We start from the raw sequence: 23,095 nt of genomic DNA, 5'->3' as shown, positions 1-23,095 counted from the left end.
ACCTTGAACAAGCTGTCAAAACCTCACCACTTGAGTTGCCCCCATCAAACCAACCAAACACAAGAGATCCACTCTGGAACAGAGAACCACAAAACAGAAATGTAAGGAAATGACACACCAGCAAGGAGCCCATCAATCAGACCACCTTCAAGACAACACTCAACCAGTACCACAGACTCCTGAAAGAGACAAGAAAACGCCTTAGCCGACCGCATCAAAGCCATCTCCAAACACAGTAAAGAACTCTTCAGCATCGTCAAGAAGTTCTAAAATCCCTCAGCGACTGAAAACACCATCATCGCCTCCCAAGATCTCAACGACACCCTTGCGGACTTCTTTCACTATACAATAGCCACCATCTACGAAAAAATTTACCCCCATCATGCCCCCACCAACATCCTCCGCCTCCTCGCTTCCACAGTCACAATATCAGTCCACCGGATTGAGGCTTGGGACCAGCTCACCACGCAGAGCACCACCAACATCATGCACTCACTCCACTCAGGACCACCCACGTACCCCTACCCCAACCACATGTTCAGCCTCTGCAACAAGACCATCAGCGTCAAGCTCACACTCATCTTCAACACATCCATCATCTCGGCCACCATCCCAGGTGAGTGAAAAGACGCTGAAAACAAACTCCTCTTCAAGAAAACGCCCGCCGATCCAGACAAGCTCAAAAACTACCAGCAGATCTCCCTGCTCCCCTTTCCCACCAAGGTCCTCAAAAAGGCCAACAAACGCCAACTTGCATAACACCTTGAGAACAATGATCTTCTGGACGCATCCCAATCCGGATTCTGCACGAACTACAGGACCATAAGCTCCCTGATCGTAGCCACGGACAACATCAGAACCCGCCTGGATCGGGGAGAAGCGGCTGCCCTGATCCTCCTCGGCCTTTCTGCAGCCTTCAACACTGTGCCCTTCCTCACCCGAATAATAAGGCTTCTTCACATCAGAAGCCAAGAGGACGCACTCAAATAGATCACATCCTTCCTCATCTGAAGAACAAAGAGAATCTGCATTCCAGCATTTGCCTCAGGGCCCAAGAACATCATCTGTGGTGTTCCCAAACGTTCATCCCTCAGCCCTACTCTGTTCAGCCCTGACCCCATGGACAACATTGCCGAAAACGACAGACTGAACATCATATCCCACGCAAACGCGCCCATCTCATCCTCTCGCGATCCAAAGTCCCTGTCACCACAAAGACGTACTTTCACCTATACATGACGAGCGTAACAGAATGGATGTAAAACAACTGCCTCATGCTCAACACAGACAAGAATGTAGTACTGATCTTCAGGAACAACATTTACATGTCGAACGACTCCTGGTGGCTTGCTGAACTGGGACTTTCTTCCACCCCCACGAACCTTGGCATCGTCTTAGACAGCAAACTAACCAAAAAGAACCATATCAAGTCTCCTCCGACTGCTTCCTCATACTGCGCATGCTCCAAAAGATCTTCAAATGGCTCCCAGTCTCCACCAGACGCACTGTCAGACCATTCGGAACTCAGCGACCAGACTCATCCTTGAACTACCCAGACAGACACACATCACCCCTCACCTGAAGTTACTCTCATTGCTGCCTGTCCACAAAAGATGTCAATTCAAGATTTCTATGTCAGGACTGGAGATTCAGATTATGCGTCTCTTTCTTTGCTCTTCAAAAAACAGCAGCCAACCAAATGAAAACTATAAAAACACTAAATTTCCCATGGCTTCTGCACAGTCACCTGATCAACCATAGCGACCCAGCCTTACATAATCCACTTTTAACAACCCAGCTTCCTCTTTCTTTGCTGCTTCGCAGCTAATTAAGTTAACTACTCATATTTTGCTTTTAATGTTGTTTTCCTCCCGACAGGACGTCTTTTCACCCTCATCCTATGTTGTGGAGCAGGGGAAGGGGAGCGAGGACACACGAATAATGGTCACGTGATCCTCTTTCTATTTTCTATGTTGGGTGGAAGACACACATGCGTGGCAGCCACATTTGGTTGCCTCCACACTCTGGGGCTTGAATTGGACGCATAAGGAGAAGTGTTTACATTCTCTTGTCTCGGCCCTCCGTATCTTGACTCTCCTTGGCCTCTGTTAATATCAAGGGTGGAAAATGTACAATCAATCAATCAGGTTGATTCTAAAGTGAGACTATTCACCCATAAGAGTCTCTAGGCGCGGGGGCGAAACAGCTGGTCCGCCATAGGCACTGTAGTTTAGTCGAAGAGTCAGGTCTTAAGGTCTATCCTGTACTGAGGCAATGATGGCGGACTTCTAGGAGGAGGGATAATATTAGTCTGGTTAAGACCACGGAGGTGTGCCGTGATACCTGGTGCTCCCAGCTGCACCTGTCCACTTGTCCTGTCTTGACAGTGTTGCAAGTAGGTTAGGTAGGCAGCAGGACACGTCTTCAGGTTATTAAGATATATTTATTAAGTTACACAAGATAAGACAGCAGAGCAGTAAACCTCACAGCTGACCAGACCATCAACTGACAAGGCTGGAATCTTCACATCACAGATAGAACACTCTTAGGTAGCATGGGAGACTGGTAAGATAAGAACACTAAGAAAGGACTACAGACACCAAGTAGCCATATTGAAGAAAGTATATATAAACACAACACATCTTCTCCCTTTACAGATAAAACACAAATGAAAGACTCAAACACATATTAAATCCTTAGTCACTTGGCAGAACTTTGCCGCCATCTCAGAGATTGATCTCCTCAAATGCATCCGTGAAACCAAACCCTCCAACCATTCCTCTGACCCCATTCCCAGTGGCATCGCCATTGATTTCAATACTAACACTCTCTCCTACTGGACCAGACTAGTCAATCTCTTCCTCAGTCAAGGCTCTCTCCCAAGTGTCCTCAAAACAGGACAGGTTACCCCCCTTCTAAAAAAAAACTCTGCAGATGCAAATGACCTCAGTAACTTACGCCCCATCACCAATCTCCCCTTTCTTTCAAAGATCACAGAAAATTGTGTTGCAAAACAACTGTCCCAGCACATTATGGACAATAATCTCCTCGACATGTTCCAGTCGGGCTTTATTCAAAACTGCAGCACTGAAACAACCCTGCTGCAAGTGATCGATGATGCGCTGCATATTCTTGATTCAGGGGAATCGTGCCTTCTGATTCTTCTTGACCTATCTGCAGCTTTTGACACTGTTAATCACACCACCCTCCTTAATCTCATAGCTGCTATGGAACGTCCAGCTCCAGTGCTGGACGTTCCATTGCGCAAATGCAGTTTGAACGTTCAACGGCCGACGGCAGCACTACGGAGGTAGTGGTGCCGTCGGCCGGTGAACGTGCGCAGCACTTAAGGGGTTAACATTCTTCAACAGAGAATGGCCGTGGAAGGCACAGTACTCAAATGGTTTGCCTCTTTCCTCACAGACAGATCCCAAATGATCAAGATTGCAAATAGTCTCTCGTCTCTACTGGTGGTTGGTCAAGGCGTCCCTCAAGGTTCTATCCTTGCTCCCACTCTGTTCAATCTCTATCTGGAACCATTAGGGAACCTTCTAAGCAAATCTAGAATCCTCTACCATCTCTACGCTGATGACACCCAAATCTACCTCAAGGTGTCTTCCCCTCATGATCTCTCACTACTCAGCTCTACTCTCAACACTATTCACAACTGGATGCTAGTTCACCAACTCATTCTCAATCCCTCCAAAACGGAATTCCTCCTCATATCTAACTCTCTCTCGCCGCCTCCTGTTCAAGCCTGGATGGATCAATCAAATCTGCTCAACAGTAAACCCATCATTATGGACTGCGCTAAATCCCTAGGTGTCATACTAGACAAAAGACTCAACCTAGTCTCACACATCAACTCCATGGCCAAGAGCGCACATTATCAACTGCGACTCTTATGGGGGATTCGTCGATTCTTCCCGGAGAATGACCTAAAAACCTTGATCCAATCGCTAGTTCTCTCTAGACTGGACTATTGCAATTCTCTTCTGACTGGCCTTCCCAAATCTCACCTCTCTCCCTTCAAATCTGTCCTCCATTCAGCAGCTCGCTTCATCTCAGGGTCCAAACGAAATGACCACATCACTCCTATCCTGTCTTCTCTCCGATGGCTTCCCATTGAGGCTAGAGCTATCTACAAAACAGCGTGCATCACCCACAAAGCTTTGCACTCTTCCTCCCCTCGCTATCTGGCGAATAAACTCAAACTGTCTGGAGGCTCAAGACCTTCTCGGAATGCAGAAAAGTTCCTTCTTGAACCCCCCTCCTTCAGAAGAGAAAAACTGTTGGCACAATCGTTCTCAGGGAATGCAGTGAGAACCTGGAACTCGCTTCCTCCTTCACTCCGTGCCATCACCTCCATCCAGATCTTCAAAGCGGACCTCAAATCTCTTTTCTTCCAAAGACACGTTCATAACTAATTCCCTCCTTCTCAGACGCTGCCAGGAAGTTCTTTAGTCTTTGTAAATTTGTCACATATGTTTATATTTGTGATGTACATCCTGTGCTTGCTGAGTTTGAAATTGTTTTCCTTTTGCCTGCGTTGTTTTGATTCTATGGCCTGCTATTGTTCGCCAGGAAGTTCTTTGGTCATTGTAAAATGTGTCATATTTATTCTTACTTTTGCTTGTACACTGTGTTCAGGCCATTTTTGTTTGTTCTATTCCTGCAACAGTTCTCTCATGTAACGTAACTGGTTTATTGTACAGTGCTCTGACACCTTCGGGTAAAGTCTGCGCTTTATAAAAATGCATTAAATAAAATTAAGAGTTAAAGCATGGAAAACAAGAAGAAAACATATAACACATGAGGTGAGCAACCTCGAAAGTATAAATATACAACAGACAGCTACCTGAATGGGCCCAGCTGAGTTTTGTTTTGTTATTTTGTTCTCTCCCACAGGTTGCCTTTGTTTTTCCCCATTTTTAATAAAGCTTGGGATGGATGCAGTTACCGGCTCCACGCTTTCTAGTGTTTCACAGTAATGGGTCTCCACCAGCCACTCCTAGAGAGCTGCCTTCAACACTCACCCCACACCCCTCCATCACAGGTGTCACAAGTCAGGTGACACTGTCAATAAAAGGGGCTGGGCGCACGTGCCCTGAGCCAGTTCCAAATACCATACCATTGTTTCTGCCTGGTTATTCTAAATGCATGGGGACCTAGGGCCCGACCCTTACAGTCATTATAAGCAAAAATGTATTTAACACCAAATGTTTTACAAAGCCCTAGTATGCTGTAGCAGACGGGCACTGCTTGCCTCTGCAGCCCATCTCCATCAAACAAACAACCACCACCCTCCAAACATGCCTGTATGATACCTTGAGAAGTACTCACGGTATAGAGTCCTGTCATCGCCATACAAAATGCGCGCTCCAGCACCAGCCAACCGCCGCCTACTGTGCTAACACCCACCAATCCGAGCAGAGCGCTCTGCCATGCTCCGCCAATCGGCTCTGTCCAGTGACATCGAAACCACGCACAGTCCTATTACGTCCTGGTTTCAAAACTGCCTACCGCAAAACAGGATATGACGTCAAAGCACAATCTAGCCCCGCCTTCCTCGGGTCGAATGCAGCTGAGTTGACCCTACCTAAATAGTGTAAACAAGAAAGGGACTAGAGCAGCACATAGCCTACTGCTTGAGGCGCTCATGGGGCTATGAAATATTGATAACACCGGGTGAAACGAATCCCGTGCTAGTCTGTATAAAAAAGATAGGAAATGATTCAACCCTTATGGCAGCCAGGCGTTAATTTATTCTTGGTTCTCTAAACATTGGAAGCACAATTAAAAAGGCTTAAAAAGTAAGTGACAACTGTTACATTATCGATAACATTATTCATATAAAAAAAAGGCTAAAATTGTTTCTTTATTTATTAAATAAAATAGAAGAGTTCTTTTCATTTGACCTAAGAGGGTAACTCAATGGTACTCAACCAATTGGAAGACAGCAAAGCTCCTTCTTGTCCAATGCGATAAGCTTTTAGCAGTACCAAACCAATGGGATGACGGCAGAGCTCCCACGTATCCAATAGGAGCAAAGAAAACACTACGTTTCAGGAAGTGAAAACAACAACAGTAGAACTAGCGCCAAGACGCACAGTGTGTGTTTATTGTGGTTATTCATAGCAGGAGCAGGTATTGATAATGTCCTGTCAGCGGCGCTGCTGTGCTTGATGTTCTCTGCCCTCCTAACACCCTCGGAAAGGAGATGGTTGTTAGGACCAACGACGGTTATTAAAGCCTGTAACCAGCTTGTGTCTTTTTAGGGGCGGGGCTTGTTTGGACTCTTATTTTTTTACAACGGAAGTTATTAAATCTGGCACAAAAAACGAAAAACAAGCGACACAATGGCAGACGAGGACGAAGATCAGACAGTGAGTGGGTTTAATGGAATAGTAGCAACTCGAGGAGGCTTTTTATCATACTAAGGGGGGCTTGGCAATGCTGCTCTCTATCCCACGTCGTTATCAGGGCCTCTTTCCTAGCAGCTCTGGTGTCAGAGGAGTGTTTGGTGTGTTCCTGTCGTAGTATCTTGGTTTGTGAGTGTCCCAGTCAGTGGCTGGCTAACCCATTTAGTCCACTGGGTTGGACGGGGGCAGATAATAATCCCAGACACCAAGATAAGAGGCCCTCATTAGTGAATTGGAATGCTAAACAAGTGGCCAATGTTGGCAATTGGAAAGTTGTAAAATCAATCTAAAGTGTGGAAGACTCCATGTATTTTAACTAGCTCCAGGCAATGTTCAGACCTCCCAGGATATTGCGGCATGGATTAGCACATTTACCGGCATAAATATGGAAATTTAGCTGCACAAATATGGAAATTTAGCTGCATTTTTGTTGCACTTTATTTTACTCATAATTATCCATTTTCAGCTTTAAAACAATGGAAACTGTTTTAGCCAAGTATTCCACTTTGAAATAGGCAACCTGGGATATGGAACAGAGGAAGCAGCCCACAGGCGAAGGCTGCTATCCCTTGGAAATGCAATCCCCCCCATTTGCTTAGCCCATTCTTGTAATCGGCACATCGAGTGGGAGACATTTGAAAGACTGTATTCTGCTTCCTGGACCTGTGACTGGGCGTGAAGCTTCAAATGAGTCCTCATTGGGACCACTAGGGCAGTTTGTAATTCTGAACACTGACTGAAGGAAATGTATTTTGTTTCTTAATTGCAAGTACCAAACTTCACCAGTGGCTTGGCATGGCACATTTTGCACTACCCAAACAGTCATGTGCCGTGAAGGGAGTGCACTACCACTCCCCTCAGTGCCTGTCACCCTCCAGGCCCCGCCCCCAAGACTCAGTAGGAAGGGAAAAATTAAAGGAGTGTTTATTAATGTTTTATTTTCCTTTCCTGCCATTTTGTGGGGTGGAAGGCGACGCTCCTCCGCCATAGAGGAAGAGCCACCGCTTGTCTTATCACTGCCTGGATGTTTTGTTGTCAACCCTGATGCGTAGTCTATCCTTCTATTTGGTAATTCCAATGGCCCTGAGTTTATCTAACATACAATCTCCTTCACTGTTGCTGATTTATTGGAAGATCTGACCTGAGCAGAGCGGTCATACCGCACTGCTCGCTCTGTGGGGCATCTAGCTTGATTCTCAAGCAATTTTAACAATCCTTCGTTTTTTGCATTTTCTTTCATTTTAATTTCGTTTTCCCTTGCTTTTAATAGCTGCTCCTCATACCTGCATTATAATTGTTAAACCACCGCGTTTTGCGGGTCCTGGGTCCTTTAGTTGCTGCCCCTCGGCAGTTGGGAAGTTCGGCGGCCATATTGGGTGAGGGGAAGGACGCTGGGCGTGCAGTACACGCTCTAGCGCCTAAGGACGCTCGACCTCCTCTTAAGGAAGTCATGCTGACGCGCAGCGGTCACGCGCGGCGGGAACGCCGGATCACCGCCGGAGTCACGCCAGAGTCCAGCCCGTCAGCGTCCCGGAGGCAAGCGGGGTGACGGGTGGGGCTCTTACATCATGTATGTTTGCTCCTGCGCCTATTATGATACGTTATACGTCGTCAGAGCTACGATCTTTGCAGAAGACGTCCGGTGGCTGTCATACAGTCTTTCCCGGTCGCTATAGAGGCAAGAAGCGATGTCCTGGTTGTGGGTGGTCTCCCAGCTCTGTTCCGCTTTCTTGCCCAAACATAGAGATCGATAGTGTGAAATATCCTTGCATGCTGTTAAACACTAGGTCAGTATGCAGGCACGCGCAGGACATTAATGACCTTCTGGTTATGGAAAAGCCACTCTGTCTGATGCTGACTGAGACCTGGTTGGGGGAATTTTCTAATCCCGATATAACCATAGCTATCCCCCCTGACTACAACATTTTCAGGCAGGACAGACTGAAGGGGAGGGGTGGTGGAGTGGCAGTGGTGGTGAATAAATGCGCCACTAGCTCCATTCTGCCCATGGACGGTATCCAAGGATATGAATCCCTTGCCTTTTCCATTACATTGACGCCTCATCAATCCTTTAAAGGCCTCTTAGTCTATAGGCCACCTGGACCGTCTGGTACCTTCTTTGATGAGCTTCAGTCAGCAATCTCGGTGTTGGCCTTGAAAGCGGAACATTGTGTTCTTGCTGGGGATTTTAATTTTCACCTGGATGAGCAACTGGACCCTGACACTATCAAGCTGTCTGATGTCACGGCCCCTTTCGGCCTGATCCCTTATCTTTTTGGACCAACACATGATAAGGGTCATACCCTAGATCAGGTCTTCTCCACGTCCCCTTTGGAGGTGACGGATCTTGTACCAGTGCTTTGGTCGGACCATAGACTGGCCAAATTCCACATCGGGGGCACGATGAAATTGTCCAATACTGCTTCTAAGCAGCAGGGTCGTGCCCCTAGGGCATATCACCGGGTGACCCCAGATATGCTGGCTCAGGCTGCTCAGGACCATCCCTGCCCCCTGACGGGAGAGTTGGAGAGGGACTTGGATTCCTTGCAAGTGTGGCTATTGGATAGATTAAATGAGCTAGCCCCTGTGATGGCCCCCCGGTTAACATCTAAGCGGGTTTCTGCTCCCTGGTTTACTGAAGCGCTGTCGCTTTCACGACGGCAGTGCAAGGTAGCGGAAAGAGCCTGGCGCTCGCAGTACGACCCTGTGGCAAGGCTCGCCTATAGAGTAGTAGTTAAAGCCTACCATCGGGACATTCTCCTGGAGAAAAAAGGCTACTTCGCAAGGAGGATAGAGGCCGCCTCTAATTCTTGTAAGGAGATCTTCACAATTGTGAGGGAATTCACGGCCCCCCGCTCTAATGTGACTCAGGTTGCTCCTTCGGAGTCCTGGGCTTCCGATTTGGCTAACTTTTTTACCAATAAGATCAAGCTGATCCAAGACTCCTTTCCTCTGCGGGTGCCTGCAATTCCATCCAGCCCCGTAGATGGATCAGTTTCACCGGCCCCTTTGGGTTCAGTTATGGCCGTCTTTCCATCTATCTCAGTTCCTGCTTCATTGGCACTTATGGGAAATCTCAAATCTGGGTCGCCCCTTGACCCATGCCCAGCCAAATTCTTGGCAAAAATGGCAGAAGTGTGGTAAATAAATAAATAATACCCTATTTTTGACTAAGCATATAGTATAACAGATAGCTCAATAAATAAGAGTCAAGATTCGAGGTAGTAGGAGTTTCTGCAGGTTTATTACAGCATAAGGACAGGATCAGGACAACCTGCATAGGATGACCCAGCAGCTGCTGGGGCTTGGTCTGGGATGAGCGCGCTAACATTTAATAACAATACATTAACTTATATACATAGCGCAAACACATAGCATTACATTGCAGTAGGCGTAACAGTGGGTGGAGCAGAAGGCGTGACGCGTAGCAGTCGCGAAAGATAACAGTAAAAAGAGGTGTAACTGGGAGTATACATAGACATGTGATGCAAACGTAACAGAATATGTCATGAATGGGGCGGAAACATTGGAGGGGGCTACCTAAGGAGCCGGGACCTCTAACCTGGTGGTGCGCGTAAACTGGCAATGACGTGTTACTAGGAGAAGCTGGGGGCTACGAACTCTGTGCTAGGAGCAGAGACTAGAGTCTGGAGGGTCGGAGCGACATGTACCTAAACCCTATCTGGTATCTGATGTTTAGGGAACATGTTGATATAAACTATAAGTCATGAGGGGAAAGACTAACCTGATTCTAAGACTGGACCATGCATTATTCTACATGTAGTGCGTGATGAACAATACTAAATGACCATTAAATACAGTATTTCTCTAACGTGGAGACGTGAAGGCTAGACAATGACGGAAACTATTGATGCAGTTCAGTAGCTTAGGAATTCAGAGAAGGAGGACTGAACTGATAGCTGGGATCATAACATACTCTTGGCAGACTCAGAGGCAGAGCCAAGCTGCACCGAGCACTGCGAGGCAGGAAGTAAGTGAAGGGTCGAGGATACAGGTGGGGGCTGTACCGCTCCTTAACGAGGCTTCAGGAGACAGGAGCTGAATCTGTGGTCCGGGCCCTTTTGAGGCCTGGAAACGGGGACTTTATAATGGAATAACGTGCACACTGGGAAACGTGGCAACATTACTTTACATAGGCCTGATATTCGTAGTATTCACGAAGACTGGAAACTAGCATACTAAAGGTGGACACAACTGGAATTGCGTCATTAATCGGACATGGGGAATAACATATGCATATTGGTCATGCACACATAACATATGATGGATGAGGCGTAGGGACACAGAACATGGCAAAATTTACTTTTCCACATACCCTCCTTGTCACTACGTTTCCATCAGGAAACATCAATATTCATGATACCATCTATCATTTCATACAGTACCATTTGCTCGTCTCGAATTATCCTGGAACGGGACTTAGAACGGGGCTTGGGACTAGGAATACAAGAGGTAGCACACATGCTGCAAATCGCAGGGCCACATTGTATACAGAGGCAGCAGCTGAATATGATCGCTACTGCTATACTTAGAAAGGACAGGACTTTCCATCCCCAGGCGGAAATTATATTCCAGAACCAACCAGACCATGTCCAGGTGCCTGGATCTTGGTGTAACAGATGGGCAATTTTATGGAGTCTGGTTATAGCTGAATAAACAGACGGCGCGTTATTTGGAATGAAAATGCAGCAACTAGATCCGATGACTCTACAGGCCCCGCCCCTATCGGCCAGTATGACGTCAAGGACGAGACGATTTTGCAAAACGACAAATCTCATAGCAGATTGTTCTTCGGTTAGGTTACCTAGAGCAGAGGCAGTCTCATTTACTACAGCTTCAAGGGTTCTTGTTAACCTACGGATCAGTTTACTATTCTGGACAGGTCCTACAAAGAAGAAGAAACCTTTATTGAAATCTGTATACTGTTCTAGAGTAGTTTCAGTATAATCGACAATTGGGGACTCCCTTCTATGTCTAATGTGTACTAGATGTGTGTTTCTGTGATAATCAGATGGGGCTAGGAAAACAGGTGGCAGTAGGAAAGCAATGTAACAGGTTCCCTCCCAATCGAGGGGCAGACGGACATATGCAGTTTGACCACAAATAAAATAAGAATGACGTGAAGCTTTGAAAACAGATTTCCCACTGTTACTATACTTGATAACAGCAGTACATTCACTATGTCCTACGTGTACAGAACCATAATTACGGACACATAATTCGCCTTTGACAGGTAGTACTGAAATAGCAGGTAAGTCTGGAGTAGTATCAGACTGAACATTCAGGACCATGAAATTCGACGAATAATTACCTAAATTATATACTTCGTTTTCTAGATCTAAACCTGTTCTGTGGGGAAGACCTTGCTTGTCTGGGAAACAAGTACTGTTAAGAAAAGACATATCTGTTGAGGATGACGTTAACGTGGACCATGCTCCACACGAACCATTATGTGAGAATGGATAAGGAAACAGTGGCAGAACTCCCTTCGGTGTCTGGAAAGGGGGGAGTCGACCACACACCCAACAATTAGTGGCATTGCTGGTCTGGTGTGAGTAATGTAACATACGGATAAATGAGTTGTTGCGCATAGCGAGGCGGTATGAATATTCGTGAGGAGGCAGATCACTAAACGTGTGCTCTACTGTAGCATTAGCAGACATATTTACATGAGGAACTGGAAAATACAGATAGAATGCATAACTGGTGCAGGAAATCAAAATGCTGATGAATAATACGAAACTCAGAAAAACGATACATTGAATTGAGTTATTACTGACTCTCTCACTATGGGGGTCTATTTTATACATGTCAGAAACAGTCTAACCGTTTCACCTAGGGGAGGACTTATACAATCAAACTGACTGACTTATTTTTCTAGACCTGAGCTTTAACTTATACTCCTGCTGCGGAGTTTTCTCTAACAAGGAAGGGGTTGTAATAATGTCTTTTGCGGGACAGTCCTTCAAAACAATGTCTTGACAGTTTTTAAAATCCTGGGAATCCTGGGAAATGTTCTTGGAGACGGGTTTCAATCCATTGAAAAGTTTTACATGAGAAAGATGGACCCACCCCTTCCTGCCTTCCAACTTGACGGCAGTACGGGTGGTCAAGAGGACCTGACGTGGCTCCTTCCAACGTGGTTCCAGCGGACTTGATCTGTCAAAATTTCTGATCATCACCAAGGAGCCTGGAACGATCTCGTGCGGTGCCACCTCGGTATTGTCTGGAAATGCGGCGGCAACCTGTGAACGACATGAGTTGAGGGCAGACATCAAGGAAGCTAGGTAATCTGTCAGCATATTACATGAAACATCGGTAATACTTCGGGGTCTAGGAGTACCCCACATGTTAGGGGGGCGGCCGAATACGACCTCATACGGGGACAGACCTGATCTGGAATGTGCGACCATGCGCATATAAAACAAAGCGACTGGCAGAGCTACTAGCCAGTCCACACCTTTTTCTTTACAAACTTTGGCAATACGGATTTTCAGGGTCTGATTATGTCTCTCAACTAGACCAGCTGCTTCAGGATGGCGTACACAATGGAACTTCCACTGGTACCCTAACAAAAGGGAAACGTGCTTCATGAGTTCGGATGAGAATGGCTGACCGTTATCAGAATATACGACTCTAGGGAGTCCATATCTAGGGAAGAATTCACGAACCAACTGCTTGGCAGTGGTCGCGGCTGTGTAATCTGGAACTGGATATGCTTCTGTCCATCTGGACAAAGCGCATACAACTACAAGGACATACTTGAAACCTCGATATCGCTCCATCTGAATATAATCCATCTGGAGGACCTCAAAAGGGTGGTCAGGAGGCTGGAAACCACCTTGTTCCACCGGGACACTTTTACCTGGATTAAACTGACAACATATCATACAGGTACGGACTTTCTGCTTGGCTGCAGCTCGTAAATGCTTGTTGAACCAAATGTTCTGGATACTGTCTAACATAGCTTTTTCTCCTAAATGTGCTGGACTATGTGCGGTATTGATAATGACTTGAACCATAGAGTCGGGGAGAAACCATGTGGTTCTACCCTTCGTTAACCATCCTTGATCTGTCTGGACCCCTCCTTGTTCAGACCATTTCTTGATTTCATCGGGAGTAGCATGTGACTGGATATCTATGACGTCTTGTGTGGGGTCCTTAACTGTCATGCATGTAATCAGATCTGGAATATGTGTATTGTTAACTGGAATGTCTGGAGTCTGTGCTGTAAGCTTGGCTGTGCGGTCTGCTAGATCATTACCTTGGGAAATAATGTCAGTAACTTTCGTATGTGCTTTGCATTTCATGATAGCGATGGATGCCGGTAAATGTATGGCATCTAACAGGGCTTGAATAAGGAGACCATGCTGAATCTTGGTTCCATGAGAAGTCATGAAACCTCTCTCCTGCCAGAGCACTCCGAAGTCGTGTACAACTCCGAATGCGTAATGTGAATCTGTGTAAACATTAACTTTCAGGTTCTTGGCGTGTATACAGGCTTGTGTCAGAGCAACTAGCTCTGCTGCTTGAGCGGACAGGGTATCAATACGGTGTGTTTCAATAACTTCAGTGTCAGTAGTCACTGCATACGCGGCGACTAGTTCTCCTGTACTAGTTCTCATACATGAACCATCCACATAAAGTGTCAGGTCAGGATCTGGTAACGGAATGTCTGTCAGGTCTTGTCTTGGCTTTGTCGTAATATTAACTACTTCCACACAGTCATGTGGGTCAGAATTTGAACTAACTGATGGTAACAGTGTAGCAGGATTCAGGACGTTGCAGCGTCTAATTTCTATGTGTGGCTGGAACAGTGTCAATTCATAACCCGTTAAACGTGCAATTGTCAAGTGCTGAGTTTGTGTTCGGTTTAAAAGAACTTCTACTGAATGTGGGACTTGTACTGTCAGGGAATGTCCTAAAACTATGGAATCACTTTGTCTGATAGCTAGTGCTGTTGCTGCAACTGACTTGAGGCACGCAGGCAACGCCTGGGCGACCGGATCTAATGTGCTCGAAAAATAAGCACAGGGCTTGTATTGTCCTGCTTGATCTTGTGTGAGAACAGATAATGCTGTACCTTTGCGTTCAGTAACGAAAAGTGTAAAAGGCTTACTGTAGTTCGGTGTAGCTAGAACTGGAGCTTGACATAGGGCTTTCTTTAACTCGTTGAAACTAAGTGTATGTTCAGATGTCCAAGGAAGGACAGTCGATACGGCTGCCTCCTGTGTCGTTAACTGTATCAGTGGCTTGGCTAGAAATGCATACTGGGGAATCCATTGTCTACAATAAGAAGTAAGGCCGATAAAGGCACGTACCTCCTTCTGGGTTCTGGGCTGGGGAAGACTCGCTATTAACTGGATACGGTCGGGTGTCAACTGCCTACCCCTCTTGGACAGCAAGTGTCCTAAGTATACCACTTGCTGGACACAGAATTGAAGCTTCGAAGGTGACACCTTGTGCCCCATCTCGGCTAGAAAATACAGAACTGTAAGTGACGCTCGTTCGCAGTCACGTTCAGAACGGGCTGTGATCAGTAGATCATCGACATACTGGAGCAGGGCAGTGTCAGTTGGCATGTGAATGTTGTCTAGTTGTCTCTTAAGTGCTTGACTGTAAATACTAGGGCTTTCTGTGAAACCTTGAGGAGCGCGTGTGAACATATAGCTCCTTCCATTTAAACAAAATCCGAAAAGAAACTGGCTGTCTGGATGAATTGGAACACTAAAAAATGCATTCTTGAGGTCTATGACAGTGAAAAACATGGCTTCGTAATCAATAGCGGTTAACAGGGAAGAAATATCTGGGACAACTGGGTACTGAGGAATAATACATTTGTTAAGCTCTCGTAAATCAATCACTAAACGATATACTGGGGGTGCATTTGGATCAGTACGTTTCATGACTGGAATGATCGGAGAATTACATACATTGGAGTCAGTTTCTACAACTACTCCTTGAGCCATGAGCTCATCTATAATTTTGGATAAGGCTGCTACAGCCTCAGGTGGCAATCTGTACTGTCTGATTCGGGGTAACACTACACCTGGTTTGAGAGTCACACGATGGGGTGTGATTTGCATGTAACCTACATCAGTTGGACCTTGCGCCCATAAGTGCTGCGGAACATTAGACAATCTTGAATCAAAATCTCGTAATACATAGTGACCCTTAAAGTCACGTAGGAACAGACGTATTCCTTCTGGGGAGCAGCAAATAACTGCACCTAATTCTTTCAGTGTCTTAATGCCTAATAGATTTTCTGGACATGACTTAGTAAGTAACAGATCAGTAGTACGGGACAATGGACCTACTTCTAGAGTAACTGGCTTTGATATCTCGTTAACTATTGGCTTTCCTGAAAATCCAAGGGAAACATTTCTTGAGCCTGAGAGCGGAGCCCCTGGAACTTCGGCATGACTAATTGTGGTCCTACTTGCCCCTGTATCAATCAAAAACTTTCTGTCTTTCCCTAATACTTGACTGTGAACATAGGGACCTTCTTGATCTACAGGTATCTCGATGAGAGGCAAGCCTACCTCCCTCTCTAGGCTGTTTCATGAATATGGCTGGTACTCTGGATACTCAGACTGTGCATACTGGTACATCTGCGATGTGACATGCTGTGTTGCAGCTATAGGCTGCGGTGCGGGAACTGTCTGTTGTGCATTCTGTGACTGAGGAATCTGTGAAACTTGTTCTTGTCTAGGCGGACGTGGTCTTTCTTTAGTCTTACCAGTAGCTATGTTGTGTTTCAGGACTGCACACTCATTTATAAAATGACCTGGCTGTTTACAATAATTGCAGTTCCCTTTAACGGGAGCTGCAGGATGACTGGCTTGATTCGGACCCCTCTTCTGACTGTCTTGAGGAACAGATTGTGCAACTAGCACTTTCATTTTCGTGTCTTTCATACGTTTTCTTTCGTGCTCTTGCTCTTCTCTGATTCTATTCTGGTGGTACTGGAGCATCTGGAGCATCTGGGACGGAGTATTTGCTTGCCAGGTGCTTTCGACTTTCAAAACTCGATTTTTAATTTGTGGACTTGAATTCTCGACTAATTTAGTAACGAATAGGTGAGGGTATGACTCACTACTTGTCTTGAGACCACTATTGATACTGAAACATTTCTCAAATCTAGAATAAAAATCACTAATATCTTCATCTTGTTTCTGTTTACAGGCTGAGATTGCATCCCAGTCTTCTTTTCTCGTTGTCAATAATCTGGGTAAAACTTGAATCAATAATTCTGGTAATTCTTTACATTTATCTCCAAGACCGGTACCTGGTACTCGTGCCTTGTCTTCAGCTTCTAGAGCTGTCCAATCGATCTTTTTCTCTCCCACCTCCCATTCTTTTTCCTTTAACTTTTCATACACCCCTGCGGGCAGCAGGACTTTTAACATTTTAATGATATCTGGGTAAGTATATTCTCCCATACGGAGCATGTCTTTTAATTCTCTATGGAACCCTGCTGGATCTTTGTCATGACAGGGAATTAATTTCTTCATTTCAAGAAGTTCCATCTTTGAAATCGGAGTGTATACAAACACTCGTTGCATTTCGCCACCCGTCCCTCTGACTGGGTGGACTTCTCGTAACGGATTCTGTCTGTCTATGTAGAATGGCTTATTTTCTGGGGGTAAGACATGAACAAAATGCGGGTTCAGGAACGTTCTATATTTGTGGCGCTGTTCTAGAATGACACTAATTAAATCGGTACCTAGACCTCTCCATCTATACTGGAGTAACTCGTTCAGGACATCGTGTAACGGGCCTGGATCAGAGTGCTGACCCTCATACAGAGTAATGAGGTACTGGATCATATACATACCCACAAGTCGTTGCTCGGCTGGGGGCAGTTTCAGAAACATTTGTGCCACTATTTCGTCTGGAAAAGTGGTAGAATCAGTAATCCATCGGACTGCTGATCGGGCTAGTTCTTGTTCATGCATAGTACTTAATTCGCTATAACCGATTCGTGATTTCAGAATGTGATCGGTAGCTTGAAATACTTGTTCTAGAGAACCTTGTTCTGGTGCTGGATGATGAAAAATAGACTTGTGTTCTAGACGTAGATGGCGATCTGGAAATCTGGATTTTCCTACATACGCTATTCTGTCGGAATTCTCGTCTTCCTCTTCAGGATCAGAGATACTTTCTTTCTCGCTTACTTGTGCTGCTTTACGCTGTTCGTGTAACCTTATTATTTCTTTACGAATTTTCTTGTACATACTCTCCATGGCACTGACGGTCTTGTGCTTACCCTCGGCTATATTATCACTCCACCTTGTCAGGATTCTCATTTCGGCGGGATCTTTAGACGGGTAATCTTGTTCTCTTATTAGACAATTGATCAGGAACTTTAATATCATGAGCTGGATCTCGGCTTTCCTTTGAGACATAATCTCGCCAATACTTTCTGGATCATCCCCTGTACGGATGAAACGATATATTCTGTCTAGATCTTCTTTCATATTCGGTAAGGTGACTAGATACTCGGTCACCCTCCTTACACGTAAGGAATATAAAACCATATTATACTCGCCTGCGACCGGATCATAGACACATTCGTTAAGGGCTTGTCTGATTTCTGTGACAGACTTATTACTTTTAGGAGTACGCTGTGATGCTTGAGCATGTAATTCGAGTGCTGATAAACGTTTGTGTGGCGGTGGGGTTTGAGGAGTAGCTCCTCCTGCGGCCCCTAGACTGGAGTCGTCTACTGAGGCTCTACGTCCTGGCAGAGTGGGAAATGGAACTGTAGGCTGGACCGGGGGTACCGTAACAGGTACTCCGGTGTCTGGAGGAGCGGGAAGTGCTTGATTTGCAGGGACTGGCGGAGCGTGAACAGGATTTGCATATTCGGGGACTGTGTCGTCCAGATAGGACGAAATAAAAATATCAGCTGCGGTCGGTTTGTGACGTAGCTTGGTCGGAATTAATGGTGGCGGGAAATTACTAGATGCCTCTGGGGTCGCTTTTGGCAAGCCTTCGGCAAGGAGAGGATACATACCCTTAATAAGGGCATGCCTCTGTCTGTCTGACTGTTCGGCTTTGACTTGTTCACCTATCTCGATTAATTCTCTTTCTTGGGCTCGTTCTTGGGATTCTCTACTTAACTCTGACTTTCTGACTTCCTTTTCAGTTCTTTTATGAGCTTCTTTACGCCATAACTCGATGGCATCTTTCTGTGACTGTCTGGCTTTCTTTTTCCATAATGCTTCTTCTACTCGCATGATACATTCGGCATCCCATGTACCCGATACGGGCCATCTATACTTTTCTTCTAACTGTTTGGTATACTCTACCCATAAATCTAGATACAGTATGGCGCTTATGCCATGTTTCTGATACATAAAATGACCTGGACTGTCCCTAGGTGGGACAGGAACCGCTTCCTCTAACAGACCCTTTCTAGTTTTTAACTGTCGTAATCTTGAAAAGAGCGGCATTGTAAACTTGAATCGGAACACAATACAATACACGAAGAACAATAACAATTGGGAAAACAATTCAGGCATACCACGACATTGGAAATACATTAAACAATATCATAACATAACAGTTCGAACAGAATATTACCTGAAAATACTGAGAACAGAAATACAAGAATTTTCTCGAACGGAACAGACTAGAATTACTGGATGCACTGCTGTAACAGTACGGAACATACCGGTCCCATAAAGGGACGCATCAAGACCCGTATCCACCTAGGTGAACACTTCGTTTGTGAGTCTGGGCACCACCAACCCACGGACCAGGAGTCAATTTAGATTGGTCCTGTCTAGATACTACCCCAGCAATGGTACTCACCGGGCAGCACGGAACGGAAAGCCTCGGACGGGACTGGACTGCTACGACGACGGACTTCGGACTTCGGACTTCAGTTACGGGTGGGCCTCCGGATACCTCGGACCTTGGACTCTCGGTTTGGGCTCTGGTCGGGACTCGCCGCGTTCCTCCACCGTCTCGTTTGGATGCTGGACCGCCTCCTCCGTCTCCTCCGTGGGCCTGAGGGATACTTGAAGCAGAAATATCTGCACGTGGCCGGTATGGTTCCGTCACGGCTGCAGAGGGTCAGGGGGTCGGCGTGGCTTCACCGACGCGTGGGGAAAGGGCAAGTCCCTATTCGGGCGCCATTATGTGGTAAATAAATAAATAATACCCTATTTTTGACTAAGCATATAGTATAACAGATAGCTCAATAAATAAGAGTCAAGATTCGAGGTAGTAGGAGTTTCTGCAGGTTTATTACAGCATAAGGACAGGATCAGGACAACCTGCATAGGATGACCCAGCAGCTGCTGGGGCTTGGTCTGGGATGAGCGCGCTAACATTTAATAACAATACATTAACTTATATACATAGCGCAAACACATAGCATTACATTGCAGTAGGCGTAACAGTGGGTGGAGCAGAAGGCGTGACGCGTAGCAGTCGCGAAAGATAACAGTAAAAAGAGGTGTAACTGGGAGTATACATAGACATGTGATGCAAACGTAACAGAATATGTCATGAATGGGGCGGAAACATTGGAGGGGGCTACCTAAGGAGCCGGGACCTCTAACCTGGTGGTGCGCGTAAACTGGCAATGACGTGTTACTAGGAGAAGCTGGGGGCTACGAACTCTGTGCTAGGAGCAGAGACTAGAGTCTGGAGGGTCGGAGCGACATGTACCTAAACCCTATCTGGTATCTGATGTTTAGGGAACATGTTGATATAAACTATAAGTCATGAGGGGAAAGACTAACCTGATTCTAAGACTGGACCATGCATTATTCTACATGTAGTGCGTGATGAACAATACTAAATGACCATTAAATACAGTATTTCTCTAACGTGGAGACGTGAAGGCTAGACAATGACGGAAACTATTGATGCAGTTCAGTAGCTTAGGAATTCAGAGAAGGAGGACTGAACTGATAGCTGGGATCATAACATACTCTTGGCAGACTCAGAGGCAGAGCCAAGCTGCACCGAGCACTGCGAGGCAGGAAGTAAGTGAAGGGTCGAGGATACAGGTGGGGGCTGTACCGCTCCTTAACGAGGCTTCAGGAGACAGGAGCTGAATCTGTGGTCCGGGCCCTTTTGAGGCCTGGAAACGGGGACTTTATAATGGAATAACGTGCACACTGGGAAACGTGGCAACATTACTTTACATAGGCCTGATATTCGTAGTATTCACGAAGACTGGAAACTAGCATACTAAAGGTGGACACAACTGGAATTGCGTCATTAATCGGACATGGGGAATAACATATGCATATTGGTCATGCACACATAACATATGATGGATGAGGCGTAGGGACACAGAACATGGCAAAATTTACTTTTCCACAGAAGTCATAAATCCGCTGGCGAACCCACTTTTGAACCTTTCGTTGAGTCAGGGAGTGGTCCCGCAGGCCTGGAAGCAGGCAATGGTCATTCCTTTGCTCAAGAAGCCTGGGCTCGACCCGGAAGTCTTGGCCAACTACAGGCCTATTTCTCTCCTCCCTGCGCTCACAAAGATTCTGGAGAAGCATGTACACATGGAGCTTTCTAATTATTTAGAATCCCATAATGTACTACACCCTACTCAATCTGGCTTCCGCCCTAACCTAAGTACCGAGACGGCGCTCTTGGAGGTATCGGAAGCCATAAAAGAGGTTCTTGATTCAGGGGGCAAAGCCATGCTTGTCATGTTGGACCTGTCGGCGGCCTTTGACACCGTCCCCCATGAGGGTCTTCTCGCCAGACTTCATGAGATCGGTCTGAGGGGGACGGTGTTCAGCTGGTTTAGATCATTTTTGGCTGGCCGTCGACAAACGGTCTGGGCCCCATCCAGCTCGGCCGTGATGCCGTCTTTGGGAGTCGGAGTTCCGCAGGGTTCTGTGTTGAGCCCGACTCTTTTTAACATCTTTATGACCCCTTTGGCGGCATTGGCGGAGTCTTTTGGGGCCCAGATCGTATCCTACGCCGATGACACCCAACTCCTCTTTTCATGTAAGAAAGGAGGGGATTTTGATGGAGAGAGTATCCGGAAGTGCCTTGGGGCTGTTTTTAAATGGTTCCAGCTGAACAGCCTCAAGTGCAACTCAGACAAATCTGAGGTACTCTTCTTCGGTTGTCTATCGGATCCGGACTGGCAAGCATGGTGGCCTGCTAATATGTTCCCTCCGTCTTGTTCGTCCCAGATGGTTAAAAACTTGGGGATCAGGATGGACAAGGGCCTTACGTTAAGATCTCAGATCCTTGGTTTAACGGGAACATGTTTTGGCCTTCTCAAGATGCTCCGGAAGTTCTTGCCTCTACTTTCGGAGGAGCACAGGAAGCTGACAGTGCAGGCCATGATTGGCTCAAGACTGGACTACTCCAACGTCCTTTATTTGGGCCTGCCGGAATATCTATTGCAGCGGCTGCAAGTCGTCCAGAACTCGGCTGCGAGGGCCATTTATGGCCTAAATAGGCGAGTCAGGGCTGCTGGTCTTCTGCAGTCGCTCCATTGGCTGCCCATCCGGAAGCGGATAGCATTCAAGGCCTTGACCTTGGCCTACAAGGCTCTTCATGCTGTGGGAGCAAAGTATCTCCAGAGGAGACTTGTCTTCTACCGCCCGGCTCGATCTCTAAGATCTGAATCTCTGCTTCTTGCGGTGGTTCCGCGGGTAAAAAAGGCTTGTATTGGAGGCCGCTCCTTCAGCCTGTTGGCGCCACAGCTTTGGAATACTCTGCCGCTGGCGTTGCGAGGCGCCACTAGTTTGTTTACTTTCAGAAAGGACCTTAAAACCTGGCTTTTTGCCCTTTAGCCTATCTACCCTGTTTTCTCTGCTTTTTTATCTGTTTTTATATTACTGTGTTGTGTTCACTCTGCCTTAGGTTTTCAATAAAAGCGCCGGGACACTCTTTTTGAGTAGCCGTGCGCTATATAAAACAACGTATAACATAACATAACATAACATAACATAACTGTAACTCATTCTGTGCACATAATAGCGAAGCACTGCCAGTGAATTAGCCAGTAAATGTTACCCATTATCTGTCGCACTATCACCGTGTTGGTGAATCTGGTGTAGTCACGATTGCACAGTAGGTAATGATATATATATTTAAGAGTTTTATATAGCGCTAGCTAGACCCAAATGTATCAAGAGCACTTCACAACTGTAAATGTACACATTAAAGATAACCAGTATAGACAGAGCAGCTGAGTTGCATCATATAATATCAGTGGTTGAGCAGGAGGGAGGAAGAATAATAAGGAAGGTCAACTTGATGGCCTGAATGATAGACGACCCGCTAGTTGAGATGCTGGTTTAGGAGGACGTCCTTCAGTTGAGTAGGATGGTTAACTTCAGTTATATTAAATGTAATGCCTCCAATCTCTCCTCTTCAATCCTCCAGCAGCTGCCAACTCTCTCTGCCTCATGCCAACATTCTAAATGAGCGTCGGTATTCCCCCAACCTTCTAGAGGACAGTAACGGGTGGACGGGGGGAAAACACAGGATGGGAATGGGAGAGTCCATTATATGTTTTCTGTAACCTCTGGGCTGGGCAGGGGTTCTGGCCATCACTACCGCACTCTGACCTGCTTACCCCAGGTTGCCTTTACCCTCTGTCCATTTCAACATGAATTTGCAGACAGGAAGTGCTATACAACGTCTGTGGT

The 23,095-nt window shown here is 46.2% G+C and overlaps 2 protein-coding genes across 2 annotated transcripts in view; one reads left to right on the top strand and one right to left on the bottom strand.

Annotated features, from left to right (window-relative positions):
- The window catches only part of NDC80 (NDC80 kinetochore complex component), a 255,954-nt gene extending 250,493 nt beyond the window's left edge, over positions 1-5,461 (bottom strand). The window contains exon 1 of the mRNA XM_078656636.1: positions 5,344-5,461. The gene's annotated coding sequence lies outside the window, so the exon portion shown is untranslated. The remainder of the gene's footprint in view (positions 1-5,343) is intronic.
- An 838-nt stretch (positions 5,462-6,299) lies between these two features.
- The window catches only part of TAF13 (TATA-box binding protein associated factor 13), a 53,139-nt gene continuing 36,343 nt past the window's right edge, over positions 6,300-23,095 (top strand). Inside the window, exon 1 of the mRNA XM_078656635.1 lies at positions 6,300-6,386. Coding sequence (XP_078512761.1) covers positions 6,360-6,386 — 27 coding nt within the window. The 5' untranslated portion in view covers positions 6,300-6,359. The remainder of the gene's footprint in view (positions 6,387-23,095) is intronic.

The sequence above is a fragment of the Lissotriton helveticus genome, chromosome 8 (assembly GCF_964261635.1).
Source record: "Lissotriton helveticus chromosome 8, aLisHel1.1, whole genome shotgun sequence".
NCBI classification, from domain to species: Eukaryota; Metazoa; Chordata; class Amphibia; order Caudata; family Salamandridae; genus Lissotriton; species Lissotriton helveticus.
The sequence above is the reverse complement of the archived record's forward strand: the minus strand, read 5'-3'. Positions and strand labels throughout refer to the sequence as shown.